Source organism: Sturnira hondurensis, unplaced genomic scaffold (assembly GCF_014824575.4).
Source record: "Sturnira hondurensis isolate 20B ecotype Veracruz unplaced genomic scaffold, ASM1482457v3 Scaffold0004136, whole genome shotgun sequence".
NCBI lineage: Eukaryota > Metazoa > Chordata > Mammalia > Chiroptera > Phyllostomidae > Sturnira > Sturnira hondurensis.
This window is the reverse complement of record NW_028076767.1, coordinates 22,129,207-22,146,196: the sequence shown is the minus strand read 5'-3', so window position 1 is coordinate 22,146,196 and position 16,990 is coordinate 22,129,207. Positions and strand designations below refer to the sequence as shown.

The following is a 16,990-nucleotide window of genomic DNA, read 5'->3' as shown; positions in this document are numbered from 1 at the left end:
CGGGGCCACTGGACAAGGAATTTCAGTCCTCTGTAATTTATTCATTTCTCATAATAAAGCATTGATAGTGGATTGAATGAGATGTCAGATGTTTCAAACATTCTAAGAAACTTCAAAAGCCCTCTATAAATAACCAAGTGGTATTATAATGTGTAATTTTATCTTTATGATTTTTTTTCACAAATTCAGAGTGAACAGGAAAAGCTGACATTCCTAAGATCTTTGTCTTCTCTCAGCCAAACTTTACCTGATGATGAAACCTCAGAATCATTCATTCACAGCCACATCACAGACATTGTGCATATCATATATGTAAGTTTTGTGACTTTATCACAGATTATTGGGACCATGTGAATTCGGTGACCTGGCTAACAAGTGTTTTAGTGGTTTCGCCTATATTATCAATTCCCTTATCCTTTTCTCATATCAATATCACTACACAGAGGAGAAATACCCAGGGGTACTCCTTTTCTTGGACAAGTAACTTGGAATAATATTAAACACTATGTTAGAGATGCAGGTTTAGTAGAGAAAGGAGTGAGGATGCCTAAACTGGAATTAATCACTGGTAATAAAAATAATGAGTAACAGGCCTTGTCTAACAGTTATCGAGAGCTTCTGGGTATTGTGAATTAGCTCGTTTAGTGCTTACAACTACTCTAGGAAGTTAACTAACACCGTCAATCTCAGTTTATAGATGAGGAAACAGGTAACGGGAGGCGAATGGCTGCGTCAGCCCAAAGAGCTAGTAAGAGGCAGAGCCAGGCCTCAGGGTCTGGCTCCGGAGAATAAACTCCTAGCCTAGCCACTGTCCTGTTGCCAGACCTGTGGAGCCAAGGAGCAGAGCCCTCTGAAGGACCTGCTCCTGCTCTTGTGGGCCACCCTCACCTCTGATCATTTGGCCTAATGTCTTGGCACATTCTCTACTCTCTCTGCTAAAGTGCTTTCCCTCTCATTGCAGGCTGTGGTGGAAGAGGAACCCCTGCACTCTCTCTTCAGCCCTGTGCGCCAGGAGGTCTTTGTCACCATCACTAACCTCAGGTGACACTCACATGCTGTCTACATGTGTGTCTTGGTTCTTCACTCAGGGCCAATAGCTAAGTCAACTCACATGTTCCATATTTTTTTAACTTCTCAAAACTATTTAGGTAGAGAACTGGGAGCCAAATCCATGTTTTTGTATAAAAACTTGGATATCATATATGCTACCATTTGTATCTGCAAGACCTGATTGGAACCTGTTTTGAGTTCAGTTTTGTCCAAAGTATATTCAGTGAAAAGTTACGTCTGCTTCATGACAGAGTTCCACAGACCAAGAAATTTGGAGGGCTGTCTTCTGTTTACCTTTCTCGGAAATTTGTACAGCATATTATTTGATTAAAGGTGCCGAGAAGTCATGTAATTAAAAGGGTTTTAACTTGGTTTAACCTGCCATTCCCCAAAGAGACACACACTCAGCAGAATGCCCTTGGAAAAATCATACTTTACTATATTAGTCTGCAGCAGGGTTCTCTTCTGTGGTTGAACTGGAGGAACGTCTGGAAGGACGTCACTCCAGTGACCTCTGGGGGAGGTGGGGTGGGTGGGGGAAAAGGATGGAGGCTCTGAGCCTGAAACTCTTTCTCTGACCTTTTGTAAGATGTTATCTAAACACACTGACAAGCACACCATTTACCTCTTCCATTAGAATGACACGCCAGTCCGTCTGCCCTTCCCTTTGGGGTTACTTTGGTCTCTGCTTATCAGTGTCAAGTTGAACTCTCCCCAGCTTTCTATTCCCCAACTGTCTTTTCTTAGTTACCAAGATGTCCACTTGCTGTTTGGCTCCAAAGATCGAGATGACTTGTTCAGCCTTATCATCAAAAGTATAATCACTCTGCCCTCTGAAAAGACTCTTACCCAGCTGCAGCAAATCATGCCAAGTGGGTCCTACACCTCAGAGGTAACTCACACTTTGTTTTAATAACTTGCCACCCCCTGGGTCAGCTGCTAGTGGCCGCTAGAGAGCACATTTGATTTTTTTGAAACTAGCCAAAAATCATTTAAGCCAAGTCTGGTGAATGGAATAAGTGGTTAAATTAAATAGCTTCTTTTTCCTCTTTATTTTGTCCTCTTTTCCCCTTCACTTCTTATTCCCTGGCTTTTGGCTTTAAAATAAGGCATTGCATTCATACACTTAGCAGAATTTAGAGTTACCATGTGCTAAGCATCATGATAGGCAACAGAAATACAGCAGTGCACTCTGATCCAGGGAGCTCGCATCCTAGTGCATATAAACCACTGGTAAGTGTGATATTGGGTGGTAATAAGTGCCGTGTAAAAATAAAGTAGGGAAAGAGGAGGATAGAGCGTACTGTGGTTGGGAGGAGCGGGGCTCCTTATCCAGGGTGGTCGGGGAAAGCTTTCCTGATGAAGTGACAGTCGAAGAGACAGAGTGTGGGTGTCTCTGGAGGAGAACCTTTCAGGCAGAGAGAAGAGGAGGTGCAAAGCCCTTGATTTCTTTCTACCACTAGTAAACTGGTTGGTAAAGCAACTGCCAAAGGGGACTTTATTTCCCTTTGTTTCAAGGTAGCAGAAAGAGTCATAAGTCAAACATTAAAAGCACTTTGATTCCCCTAAATAATTCCCCAAATGTAGTTAGAATCAGTTAACTGTATTCTCAGTAATGTTGAGGTGTCCATGTAATATGAATATACATTGTTTCACAAACTGCCTACGTTAAGTCAGGTCTCCAGACGATGAGGAGAACCTTGAAAGGGTACAGTGTCGGGTGCAGTCCAACTGCATACAAGCGGAGGGCGGGCATCGCTTATCCCTGTGCCTTTCAGTGTCTCTACAGGCAGACGTTCCAGATGTTCTCTGAGATGCTCCAGAGTTTGGTGGTAAAAGACCCCTATTTGGAAAATTTTGACATTATTTATAAGGTAAACAGGATATCAAGGGAGAATGGGAAACTTTATGTTAACTGGTGAAAGGGAAAGAAGAAAATATGGCAGGATTAAGTTTTGAGAGATAGGATAGTAGTTGAGAGTATCAGCTCTCCGTTTTGAGTCTGACTTGGATTCAAATTCTGAGTCTCTGCCATTCATTGATTATAAATTCAGCAAGCACTGTGACTTTTCAGAGTCTCATTTCTTCACCTTTAAATTGAGATAATAATTACTGTATTTAATACATGGCCTTCAATAAGTGGTTTAAGTGGTTACTGTAATTAATTCCTTAAATTATTATTCTTTGCTACTATAAAAAGGTTTCCACTAGTGACAAGAGAACAGGGTCAGCCTCATGAATGGGTAAATAGGCAGCTGTCTGCCAGGTTAGATTTAAAGGCTGTTAGTCCCCGCCTGTACCAGTCTCAGCATGAGCCATTCCCTCGTTAGGAATTTATTCATTGGAATGCTCATTCACTGCAGTTCAAGCATCTTGCTCTCTTGGCCCTTTTCAAGATGCAGATACCCTGGAAAGGGGTAACCCTTTAAGCTGTTATTAATCATTTGTGCCTAAATACAGATGGACATTTATTTTTGCCACGATCAACCTTAACATTATTTTTCATTTCTCTTCTTTTGTATATCAGCACTCCAGCCAGATTGGGTTTCTCTCCTTTGTGCGGGTGTGCCATGTACTTCCCTGCCCTGGCAGCTTAGCTCCAGTCACTTCTTCCTTATGACGCCTCTACTGATGGATATTAGCTTCTTCGGGAATCCTTCCCTAACTGTTGCAGGCAGATGCAATGTCCCCCATCCTCAGAGTTCTCTAATACCATGTCATTAATTTCCTTTATTTCCAAAGCAGGTCTCAGAAAGCTGAAAACACACAGAAGAATAGAATAAATAATTGAAGAAAGTGGGATGAAGGGAAAATAAGTCTAGAAAGTAAGCCCCTATAGAAGCCAGAGCACCTGATCCCCTACCAGGGGTGTCCAACCTTTTGGTGCCTCTGGGCCACTCTGGAAGAAGAGAAGTTGTCTCGGGCCACACATTAAATAAATACATTGTGACATGTAATCACAAAAATAGCTTCATAATGTTTTAAATGAATTTACAATTTTGTGTTGGGCAGCATTGATAGCCACCCTGAGGCACGTGCAGCCCGTGGGCCGCAGGTTGGATGTCCCAGCAGGCCTGTGCCTCGTTTTTTGTCCTGCCACTTTGCTTTCCAACCAAAACTAGTTTATCATTCAAGGAAATATTTTTAGACATAGTAGCGACATGTGGGACTTCTCTCTGCACATTTTCTTCCCATCAGAATAAAGGTGCTGACCCAGATCTTCCTGATAAATCATGCAGGCTTGCTTCATTTTCACAGCACCTGAACCCTTGGTTACAGTCAGTTAAAGACCATGAGCGGGAACGAGCCGCAGCCAGCATGGCCCAAGTTCTGAAGTGCTTATACAGACATCTCAACGTGAGGGTAAGCAGCCCTACGGGGGCAGATGGAGGAGGCTCCAACGCCTTCCTATTACTGTCCATTTCTCCTCCTATTTACGACTCCCGGACAGGTGACTTCCTGGTGCTCCTGTAATGTCACGGCACTTAGCATTAATCACATATCTACCCCTCTCCTAAAATTCAAGCAACTCAAGGCCAGGTACTGTGTTTATTAGTCTTGCGCCCCCATTGTTTAGAACAGGAGCTAGAACATGACGATATAGTAAGTGGTTTTGAATGAGTAAATAAATGTAGTCTAAAAATATCTGAGGGCCCACAGAGGTAGCCACTGTCGCCATTTTTATTTATTCCTTCTGAATAGTTTTTGGGCATGGGTGTGTCGGGGTAGGGACTTCTACTTCCATTCCTTCCAGTCTGTTCTCTATATGTAGCCAGAGTAATGTTCTTAAAACCCGTGTCACTCTTTTGAGCCAATAGTTTCCAACTGTTCTTAGAATACAAGGTCTTGTATGATTTAGCTCCCGTCTGCCCATTTATACCCCCTGACTTGTGCCAGCCACACTGACCTCCTTTACATTGCTTACCCATCTAGAGCTCTCCTGCCTCGTGGCTTTGCACTGGCTATTTCCTGTGCTTGAAATGCCCTTCCCCAACTCTTCACATAGCTAACCTCTTCTCAGTCTTGACTGTTCAGTTTAAATATTTCCACTTCAAAAAGGCCTTTGCTTACAAGTAGATCTACCCTTGCTCTCTAGCTCATCACTCTCTTTCCCTCCTATTGCTTCAAAGAATCAAAGGTTATCTTGCTTGATTATTTCCTTATTGATTTATGGTCTGTTTCCCTCTAATACACTACAAATTTCACCAGTGATTGTATTCGTCTTGTTTACCACAGCATCCCCAATGTTTAGCACAGAACATGCTACATAGTAGGTGCTCAGGTAAATATTTATAGAGTAAATGTAGGTCAGCTCATGTCCCTTCTCTGCTCAGAATCATCCAGTGGCTTCCCAGCTCACACAGAATAAAATCCAAAATCCTTACAATTTTCTCTAAGTTGCTATGTGATCTAGCCCCATCCTCATCTGCCTCCCATTTCTTTGGCTCTCGTTTACTTTGCTCCAGCCAACTTATCCTGCGTGTTCCTCAGAAACACCCCACACCATCCCTTCTCTTTACACTTGCTATTCTCTCTGCCTGGAATGCTTTTCTCCCAGGTTTCCACATGGCTTAGTCCCTTATTTTAACATAAATGAGGTCCTCCCTGACCATCCTGAAATAGCAATTCTTATCCTTTTCCCCTCTACATTTTTCTTCATCATCTCATACGTCACCATTTGATACATGTACTTTATTTGCTCCTTCATGTTCCTCCAACTAGAATATCGCCTCCATAAGCAGGGATATGATCTTTTGTTAACTGCTTATATTGCCAGTGAAATAGTGCAAAATTTTTTAAATAGTGCTAAATAGCACACCTCAACTTTGTATCTAACCTTTTTACTTAGAAGACTAGCACATTTTCCTACATTACTACAATTTCTAAGATACTTGATTCCTAATAATTATATTCATAGGGTGGCTAACCCATATTTCTCTTTACTATTAGACAATTATTTTCAATGTGGGGACTTTAAAAACAGTGCTAGAGCCCTAGCTGGTGTAGCTCAGTAGATTGAGCAGTGGATTTGCTTCACATGCCTGTGAAGCAAGGGGTTGCTGGTTCGATTCCCAGTCAGGGCACATGCCTGGGTTCAGGCCAGGTCCCCAGCAGGGGACACATGAGAGGCAACCACATGCTGATGTTTCTCTCCCCTCTTTCTCCTTCCCTTCTCCTCTAAATAAATAAATAAATAAAATAAAAACAGTGCTAGAATGAACATATTTATATACAAATTCTTTCATTTTTCAGATTGTTTACTTAGGTTAGAGATTGCTGTATTTGCTATCATTTGCTGGATATAGTGTATCCACACATGTTAAATGTTAATCCTAATGAAACCCGAGGGATCAGTGAGAGACTCTTGCAGTTTTCTTGAATAGGTGGTGAAAGTGGAATCACTTCTCAATAACTTAAATCTAAGCTTCTAAATACACCTGTATTCTAATGGCATTTTTCTTTTTCTGTCTAACTAGTTTCCACTGCGATTCCAAAGACTCGGACGCCTAGTGGCTCAGATGGCTCTACTGTGTGCGGACCCACTGAAAGAGGTGGCGGAGGAGGCTGCAGAGGGCGTGCACTACCTGCTGCAAATCACCTTGCGGCTGAAGTGTGAGGCACTGCCGAAGGCAGCCAAGCCCTGCATAAGCTCTCTAGCACAACACAAGCACCCATCCTCCTGCACCCTCACTCTCCACATCCCAGAAAAACGTTTTTACAGTAGTTTATAGTGAGAAAAGTACCTAGTCCGCAGGCAGAGATGAAGCAACACTGATTTAATAGTTAGAATCGTAACACTGGATCCGGCCTATCAGCGTCAGCCACATAGATGGCCTTGGAGTTAAGAGTGTCTAAACATGTAGTGATGAGCTTGGTCAGAAGTGGAAAGGTTCTTGCTATCATTCAGGCCTTTGTTCGTTTATTTATCTCTTAAATGTTTACTGAGTGCTTACTTGGGATGCAACAGGAACCAGAACACAAGGGTTCAGTCCTTACATAACAGAGTCTAGTGGGTGAATCAGACGGTCAAATAATCAACAAATAACTCTGTTGTTATAAATAAAGATAACTGCGTGAAGGGAAATTGCAGGGGCTCTGAGTAAGAATCACATCTAATGTGGGATTCAGAAAAGGCCTCTCTGAGGATAATCTGAAAAATAAGGAACATTAGCCATGTGAAAAGGTAAGAAGAGCACACCAGGCAGAGGGAACAGCATGAGAAAGGGCTTTTAGCAGGTATGATGAGCTCAAGGAGTTCGAGAAATAGAAAGAGGGACTTCAAAAGATCCCTCACCAGGCATCACCCCCAGTGCTCGAGTCTCAGTCCACTCTGTCTCCACGAGGTTGTTGCCGGTGCTCGCTCCTCTCAGGACAGGGAAGCTCCATGCTTCCCAAAGCAGCACTCTGACCTCTGAGCAGCTCCAAGTATGAGAGCTGTCTACCAAGATACTCAGTCAAGGAAATATAGCTGATTATTTATTCAACAAACATTTGTGAAGAACTTACGGTTCTTGAGGAGTGCCCTGGTGAACAAAACTGATAAGGTCCCTTCCCCCAAAGAGCTCATTTTCTTTTTTTTCTAAATATTTTATTTATTTATCTTTAGAGGGGAAGGGAAGGAGAGAGGAAGGAAACATCACTGTATGGTTGCTTCTCGTGCATCCCCTGCAGGGAACTGGCCCCTGCCGGAAACTGGCCTGCAACCCAAGCATGTGCCCTGACTGGGAATCGAACCGCAATCGTCTGGTTCACAGGCCCACGCTCAATCCACTGAGCTACACCAGCCAGGGCCAAAGAGCTCATTTTCTAGTTGAAGAGACAGTGTCCTCCAAGGGCTCAAAGACTTTCTATACATAAACTTCTAGAAAAAAAAAAAAAAACAAGGCGTGGTGAGGGAGTATTGGCAGACTCGGTAATCAGCAAAAAACTATACATGTAGAAAGTCTGATATCAGAATTATCAGATACAGTACAAAATTGTTCAGTTTTCTGTGGGGACCTGAGCTTCATCGGGAGCCCCTCAAAAGTCCTTCCATGGGGAAGAGTTTAGAATGTCTTGGTTGTGCTTCCAAATCACTCAAAAGCTCTGCCTTTACAAAAAGCTCTTTTTCTTTCATCTCTTCTTATATATATTGTCCTACAACAGAGGGGAAACAAATCAGCCTTTAGATTAACACAAAATCCCTCCCCCAGGCATTTTTATTCAAGTGAAAAAGATAATAAGAGTTAGATCTTGGGATTCACTTCAACCTGGAAATCGGCCAGACTTACAAAATCAAGAAAAAGGAAATAAGCCAGAAAATATCAATATTTAATATTTTTTCCCAGATATCACTGAGGACAAGAAAAATCACCAAAGGTTGAGAAGAGCAATGAAAAAATGTCAAGAACTCCTAGAATGCTACAATATTAAATGTTTTTACAGTTGTCCCTTCAGAATTGGCCAGGTAATCAGAATGGCAAAAATTATTAAGACAGACAACTTGAAATATTAGAGAGGATGGGAAACAACCAGAAGCCTCATACATTTGTCTGTGGGAATGTAAAATGGTAAAAACACTTTGGGCAAAGTTCTGGTAATTTGTTATATGAGGCCAATGTCACTGTGGACAGTTTTCTTCAGACAAGCTCTGCTCCAATTTTTTTGTAAAGATTTTATTTGTTTTTAAGAGGGAGAGGAAGGGAAGGAGAGAAACATTGATTGGCCACCTCTTGCATGTGCCCTTGCCAGGGACTGAACTCACAACCCAGGCATGTGTCCCTCTGGGGAATTGAACCGGCAGTCTTTTGCTTTGCTGGACGATGCCCAGCCAACTAAGCCACACCAGTTAGGGCTACTCCCATTTTTTAAAATTATTATTTTAGAATCCTGGCCGATGTGGTTGGTTTGGAGTGTCTTCCCATAACCAAAAGGTTGCGGGTTTGATTCCCAGTCAGGGCACATACCTAGGTTACAGATTAGTCCCAATCCAAGCCCATGAGTTCCAGAGGCAACTGATCAATGCTTCTCTCTCACATTGATGTTTTCTCTCCCTTTCTCTCTCTCTTCCTCTCTCTCCAAAAGCAGTGAAAAAAAAATGTCCTCAAGTGAGGTTAAAAAAATGTTTTATTTTAGGGAGCAGAAGGGAGAGAGAGAAATGTGCACTCCTAGGTTGCTTCTTGTATGTGCCTTGCCCAGGGATCAAACCCACAACTTTAGTGTATCAGGACATGCTCTAGCCAACTGAGCTACCCAACCAGGACAAGGTCTATTCCTATTGATTGTCCTCCTAATCCTAGCCAGCCTCTTGCATACGTAAACCCTTTTCACAAAAAAGGAGCTGCTTTGGATATAGTTGATCCAAAAAGCCATACACTCTTTAATTGATGTACTTATTCATTATTCACCCAATATTTAAGCATCTACCAAGTATCAGATACTATGTTAGGGGGTTGGGAGGAAAAGAAAACCTATGGATCTTAATCATGTAGGGTCAAAGGTATCAGGTAATTTAAATTCGACTTCCGCCAAGATGGAGGCATAGGTGGAAACACTGCCTTCTCCCACAACCAAGTTTGAATACAACAAAGGTTTGGAGAACAAAAGACACAGCCAAAGAACAGAAAATTGAATTATACGGAAGTCCAACAACAACGAACCGTTCAACTGGGACGCTAAGAAGGGCAGAGCCAGCAGTGGAGCAGGGTGGGGCAGGACAGATCCCCCGACCTAGGTGCACAGGCAGCCCAGACACAGTCAGGGTGTGGGGCAGACTGACCATGGTCGAACATTCGCACACAGTGAGATGGACCACGCAGGCCCCAGAGGGCGAACCCAGTGGTGGAGGGCTGACAGTGGCGGCACACTCGCATGCAGTGGGACGAAACACATGGGCCCCAGTGACGGTGGCAGCTTCGGCGGGAGGCGGCAGACGAGACCGCCATTGCTCCTCTTTGACCCTGCCCCCACATACAGCATCACAACCCAGCCACTGAGTTGCCCTGCTCTGATGAACACCTAGGGCTATGATCCTGATATGTAACAGGCACAAACAGCCCAAAAGATGGCGCAAGAAGAACTCAAAGTCCCAGAGCCAATAACTAAGTGACCAAGAGATTGTCAGCCTCTCAGACGCACAGTTCAAGACACTTTATCAGGATGCTCACAGAACTGGTTGATTATAGTCACAAATTAGAGGAACATATGAAGGCTAAACTAATTGAAATGAAGGGAGATGCACAGGAAACCAATAGCAATGGAAAGGAAACTGGGACTCAAATCAATGGAATGGACCAGAAGGAAGAACAAAACATCCAACCAGAAAGGAATGAAGAAATGAGAATTCAAAAAAATGAGGAGAGGCTTAGGAACCTCCAGGACATCTTTAAACGTTCCAACATCCGGATTATAGGGGTACCAGAAGAGGGAAAGAAACAGCCACAAGTGGAAAACTTATTTGAACAAATAATAAAGGAGAACTTCCCCAGTCTGGCAAAGGAAATAGACTTCCAGGAAATCCAGGAAGCTCAGAGAGTCCCAAAGAACTTGGACCCAAGAAGGAACACACCAAGGCACATCATCATTACATTAGCCAAGACTAAAATGAAGGAGAGAACCCTAGAAGCTGCAAGGGATAAGGGGACAGTCACCTACAAAGGAGTACCCATCAGACTGTCAGAGGATTTCTCAAAAGAGACCTTACAGGCAAGAAGGGGCTGGAAAGAAGTATTCCAAGTCATGAAATCCAAAGACCTACAGCCAAGATTGCTTTATCCAGCAAAGCTTTCATTTAGAATGGAAGGACAGATAAAGTGCTTCTCAGATAAGGTCAAGTTCAAGGAATTCATCATCACCAAGCCCTTATTATATGAAATGCTAAAGGGACTTATCTAAGAAAAAGAAGATAAAAAATATGAACAGTAAAAGGACAGCAAACTCACAGTTATTAACAACCACACCTAAAACAAAAGCAAACTAAGAGAACAGCTGGATCGGGAGCAGAAACAGAAATGGAGAACACATGGAGGGTTAGTAACAGGAGTGGAAGGAGGAGAACGGGGGAGGGGGAAGGTACAGAAAATAGCATAGACAATAGGTAGAAAATAGGGGAGAGGGCAAGAATAGTAGGGGAAATACAGAATCTAAGGAACTTGAGATGTGGTTATAAACTAGGGAAGAGAATGGTGGGGGAGGGAGTGTGCCGGTGGAGGGGAATGATGGGGTGGGATAGAACTGTAATGGTATAATCAATAAAAATTATTTAAAATAAATAAATAAATAAATAAATTCACTGTGCATCAGTTTTCTCATCTGTACAAGGGGGATCTGTAAAAATTGGAATAACTCAAATGCTGCAACAGTTAAATGAGATGCTTATAAGGAAAATGCTTTGCTTAGTGCCTGTCACATTGCAAGTGCCTGGTCATTCATGCCTATTATAATCATGGGAAGAACACTGACAAGTGCAATGAGAAGCAGAGTGACACATTCTCTTAATACATTGTCTCCAGACAAGGTATTTTAGATGTGCCTGGGACCCTCTCAGCTGTATAGCACTAGGGCCTTTCTGTCAGTTCTATTCCCATAAAGGTGTCACTTTCCCAGTAATAAAGCTTCTTCCTAAAAGTCAGATCTATAAAAGGCCATGCACAGTCCCCGCAGTGGACGTTAGGATAGCTTCCATTTTTTCACTTTTATAAACAAAACGGAAGGAAACAGCATTGTATATATTTACTTAACTGAGCGTTAACTTAGAATTGATTCCCTGTTCAGGGCTGTATCATACCATATATCTTGGAAGTTCATTTTTCCTAAATCATTTCAGATCTTCGAAGTTTTTCTCGATTCAAATGAGCTCTGCCAGTTTGTACTGACTGTATTGGATGGCCTGAAAAATCTGAACCATCAGTGTACCCAGCAATCAGCAGGAAAACTGCTGATATCATTAGTGAAAAATGAGAAGTTCCGATATGAAAAGGTAAACAGCTCAGCAGCCATGTCCTGGGTTTGAACTATTGGCAACATCTCTCCCTCTTGCAGCTGCTGGGAGCTCTTCTGCTGCTTCTGTTCAGCTGAGAACAACTGCTGAGGCAGACCAGGGTCAAGGCCTTAGTCCATTTGGTCAATGTTGAACATGCATCTCTATTCAACAAGTATATGATAAACAACCACTATCTGTGCAACTAGCGAGGGCAATTTTTAAAAATCTAAGGTGGGCCCTGGCTGGTGTAGCTCAGTGGATTGAGAGCGGGCCTGAGAACCACACGATCGCAGTTCGATTCCCAGTCAGGGCACATGACTGGGTTGCGGGCCAGTTCCCAGCAGGGGATGCACAAGAGGCAACCATACATTGATATTTCTCTCCCTCTCTCCTTCTCTTCCCCTCTAAAGATAAATAAATAAAATCTTTTTAAAAAATCTAAGGTGTAGTCCAAATTTTTCAGAAGAGTATTGTTTTTCTAGGAAGATATAATTAATACATGTGAGAATGGTAACTTCAGTTTAGATCCTGATCCAGGTTAATTAATGGTGTCAAACTTTAAAAAAGCCACCAGTGATCCTAGAAGGGGGCTGTGACATAGTAAGAATAAAATCAAGGGAATTTATTTAAATGTATCTAAAATTAATACATCAAGAAATAACTATAATAATGTCACTTAGAAATATGGACGGACACACTGGAAGCAATAAGAGTAGTTGTCTTGGGAGAGCAGACCTGGGGAATAGTCAAGAGAGAAAGCCTTGAAATACCACTGGGACTTTAAAATTGTGTGCACTTTGATACAAAGAATAAGCTGTTTATAAATTATAAAAACCCATTTTAAGCTATTAAAATAGCAAGTTGAAAAAAGAACCATATGAGAAGACAGTGAGAAGAACACGTATCAGGGTGTTTTCAGCCATTTAGGAACAACAATGATGAGAAGCTTAAACCAAGGGTTTAGGGTCTCATGTAACAACAAGTCCGGAAGTAGAGTGTGTTTTCTGGGACTGCTTGGTGACTCAGCAGCATTATCAGAGAGACAGGACTTTTGCATTTTCCCACTTGGCCTGTTCACACAGCCATAAGGTACTTGCCACATTTTCTGACTTTATGACCTAACAAGAAACCCAGCAAAGAAAAAAGATGTTTTCCTTTTGTCCCTTTAATCAAAGTCTTTCTCAATAGGCCCCAGTAGATTTTCCCTCATGTTTCACTGGCCAGAATTACATCACCTGCCACGCTTAAACCAGTTTCTGGTAGCTGGTGATAATGACAGGCATTTTATTTATTTATTTATTTTAATATTTTATTTATTTATCTTTAAAGGGGAAGGGAAGGAGAGAGGGAGAGAAATATCAATGTATGGTTGCCTCTGCCGAGGACACAAAATGTATCGTGTGTCCCCTGCCAGGAACTGGCCTGCAACCCAGGCATGTGCCCTGACTGGGAATCGAACTGCAATCCTCTGGTTCACAGGCCCGTGCTCAATCCACTGAGCTACACCAGCCAGGGGTGACAGGTATTTTATAGGAGATTGTTGAGGCCTGCCTGTCTGAGATGCTATCGTTTACCCAAAGCCCTGAAGTCAGGAGTTGATGGGCGGGAAGAGGAGTTCAAGCAGAGAAATGGACCAGAGACCAATGGCAGGTGTGACTCCTCTGCCAATTTCAGAGTCAAGGTGAAAAAAATCTAGCTTCCTTACAACACTAAATTTAGTAGTTTTTCTTATTGTAAAATCAATACATAATCCTTGAGAAAAAAATTAGAAAAACATATAGGCAAAAAAGTTAATATCACTCAAAGACACATTATTGACATCTTTGTATATATGTTCTTCCAAATCTTTTCATGTGCTTATGCATACATTCAGCTGTATTTTAAGTAGTTTTGATAATAAACTTTAAAAAACCCTGATTTTTTAAAAAATATTTTATTTATCTATTTTAAGAGATTGGGGAAGGAGAGAGAAAGAAAGGGAGAGAAACACTGATCAGTTACCTCGCACATACACCCCCACCTGGGGAAGGGGCCTGCAATCCAGATGTGCCCTGACCTGGAATCAAACCAGAGACCTTTTGCCTTGTGGAACCAACTGAGCCACACCAGTCAGGGCAACAATTCTGTTTTAAAAATCAACTCCAGGACCTTTCAGAAATAACCACAATATCCTCAGTGACTATCACTGTCTCATAGGATTAAGGTCTTAGTGATTTCTTTTCCCTCTTTAGGTGCCAGAAAGTATGGGAGTTATCTGTGCCCAGCTATCCATGATCAGTGAGCCTGAAGTCCGCCAACAAGTCATAACTACTGTGAGTTTGTTTATCTCCATGCCCAAGTACACGGATACAGTGATCAGCCACCTTCTTTGTCATCCAGTGCCATATGACAGGTAATAGAACCTGGTACAGCATCTGGATTAACTTTGTGACACATCTCTGAGTATTGTAGAACATAGTTGCCCTAAAAAATCGAATGATGCTCTGCCCTGGCTGGTGTGGTTCATAAGCTGGAGCATTGCCCCGTACACACCAAAAGCTTGGGGGTTCAATTCCCAGTCAGGACACCTATCCCTAGGTTGCAGGTTCAATCCCCAGTCAGGATATATATGGGAGGCAGCCAATTGATGTTTCTCTCTCATATCTGTATTTCTGTGTCTCTCTCCTCCTTCTTCTCTCTCTAAAATCAATGAACATATTTTTTTAAATCTAATGGCATTCTTATAGTGTAGATGATGTGTATGAACAGATGCCTGCAATATAAATCAGAATATAATGCATAAACATGAGGAAATATTTCAACAAATCCAAAATGGAGACCATTTTACAAGACAGACTGAGCTCTTCTGAGAAGCTAATGCCTTGAGAGAACGAACGGTGCCGTGGGCACTGTTCCAGGTGGAAACGCAGAGACACAACCAAACGCAGCCTGTGACTTTGACTGGATTCTGGACGAAAAGCAAAAGCTATGATAAAACATTTTGAGAAAATTTAAATAGAGACTCTGTGCTAGGATCTTAATGTAATTTTCCTAGGTGTGAAAGGATAGTATGATTATACAGTAGAAAGTCCTTATTTTAGCAGGTAGATACTGAAGTATTTGGGGGTGAATGTCACGATGTCTGCAACACACTTGAGAAAGATTTAGACAGAAAGTAAATATATACATAAGAAAGAACAGATTCTCAGAGAGGAAGAAACGAGATGCTTTTGGTTGTTTTTTTTTTAGATCAGTGGTTTTCATAGTTGGAGGCACCCAGTTAAGTCCGAGGAGCTGCCCTATGGGGAAGGCAGTGAGGCGTTAGCAGGACTCCAGGTGGCCCCACCCGGTTAACCAACGCAGCGCCTCTTCCGTGTGCTTTGTACCGGGTGGGGCAAAAGTGAGTTTACAGTTAAGAAGAGGAAACACAGTTTATTCTTATATTCTGATTAATTACTGTATTATTTTCCACATGAATAACTAAACCATTGTGTCACCCTGTATATTGTAATTCTGGCTAATTATTGTGTTTGAAGAAAAGGTTTCTTAGCTTTAAACTGTTTAAAAACCACTTTCAATGAATGGTTCTCACGTAATGCCTTGGTGCAGTACTGATGGTTTCTATTGGATGAACTTACACATGCTGCCACTAAATCAAATAAAGGAGGGCTTTTACTCTACAGGAAAAAAGGAGTTCCTACACATTTTTGAAAGGCTTATTTCATTCTCATTGGAGAGGGAGGGGAAGGGAAGCAGAGAGAGAACCACCTATGTGAGAAAGAAACACTGATTGGCTACCTCCCACACGTGTCCCAACAGAGGATTGAACTCGCACCCTGGGCACATGCCCTGACCAGAAATTGAGCCAGTGACCTTTCAGTTACTGCACAGTGCTCCAACCAACTGAGCCATGCCGGCCAGGGCCATACAGATTTTTTTTAAGTATTCTTACTTTTGTATATTTCTCTCATGCATTGTTTTAAAATCTTTACTACTCGCTTAAGCTTACCTACACTTGATTCTTGTATAAAATATATGACTTCGTACAATATATTAAATATATTTAATTATTTTAAGTGCAATTCAATTTTTTTAATTTTATTAATTTGTTTTAGAGAGAGGGGAAGGGAGGAAGAAAGAGAAACATCGATATGGAAGAGATATATCAAACAGTTGCCTCTTGCACACCCCCACCTGGGGACCCTGCCCAAAACTCAGCCCTGTGCTCTGACCCAGAATCAAATCAGTGACCTTTGGTTTGCAGGCTGGTGCTGTGCACCTAAGCCACACCAGCCAGGGCTTAAGTGCAATTTTAGCATTATTTTATTGTTTCTATTCTAGCTCTTGGAAGACTTTGAGAATGAACTATTGCTTTAGATCATATAAGAATGTGGAATGTGTTAGAAATGGAAATGACTTAGGAAACTTTATTATGATTATATTTTTGGCCATTTACCTGAAGTCCATTTGTTTGTTTATACATAGATCAGGGTGATTGTTCTTAAGAGTCTGTTCAAAGCATCTGCTGTGTGCAAGGGACCATCAGGCCCTGGGGGAGTAACAGACAGTGTGTGGGCCCAACCCTCAAGCAGCACACAGTCTGTCTGGTAGCAGAGCAAGCGGAACAGGGGAGGATGCCAATGCAAGAGGAGAGAGTTCCGTGGAGGTCCTAGGAGGGGACTTAATGAGATGAAGGATTGGGAAAGCCTTTCTGAAAGAAGGGCTATCCCTGATTGAGGTTTTTTTTTATTGATTTTTTTTAGAAAGACATTGATTTGTTGTTCTACTTATTCATGCATTTCATTAGTTGATTCTTTTCTGTGCTCAGACTTAGGAGCAAAACCACAACCTTGATATTTAAGGAAGATTCTCTAACAAACTGAGCTACCTGCAGGGCCCTAGCTGAGTTTTTAGTGTGGATTAGCCAGGTAGACAGTAGGATGGGGGAGTAGAAGAGGCATTCTGGACCGGAGTAGCAAAAATAAATGCCAGGAAAATATT

At 42.0% G+C, this 16,990-nt stretch overlaps 1 protein-coding gene across 1 annotated transcript in view; it reads left to right on the top strand.

The window, feature by feature from the left end:
- MROH8 (maestro heat like repeat family member 8) overlaps positions 1 to 16,990 on the top strand; it is a 43,133-nt gene that overhangs the window by 9,707 nt on the left and 16,436 nt on the right. The window contains exons 4-12 of the mRNA XM_037044024.1: positions 190 to 312; positions 962 to 1,041; positions 1,798 to 1,942; positions 2,829 to 2,924; positions 4,309 to 4,413; positions 6,528 to 6,663; positions 8,379 to 8,497; positions 11,855 to 12,007; positions 14,242 to 14,402. Of these exons, the coding sequence (XP_036899919.1) occupies positions 190 to 312; positions 962 to 1,041; positions 1,798 to 1,942; positions 2,829 to 2,924; positions 4,309 to 4,413; positions 6,528 to 6,663; positions 8,379 to 8,497; positions 11,855 to 12,007; positions 14,242 to 14,402 (1,118 nt within the window). The remainder of the gene's footprint in view (positions 1 to 189; positions 313 to 961; positions 1,042 to 1,797; positions 1,943 to 2,828; positions 2,925 to 4,308; positions 4,414 to 6,527; positions 6,664 to 8,378; positions 8,498 to 11,854; positions 12,008 to 14,241; positions 14,403 to 16,990) is intronic.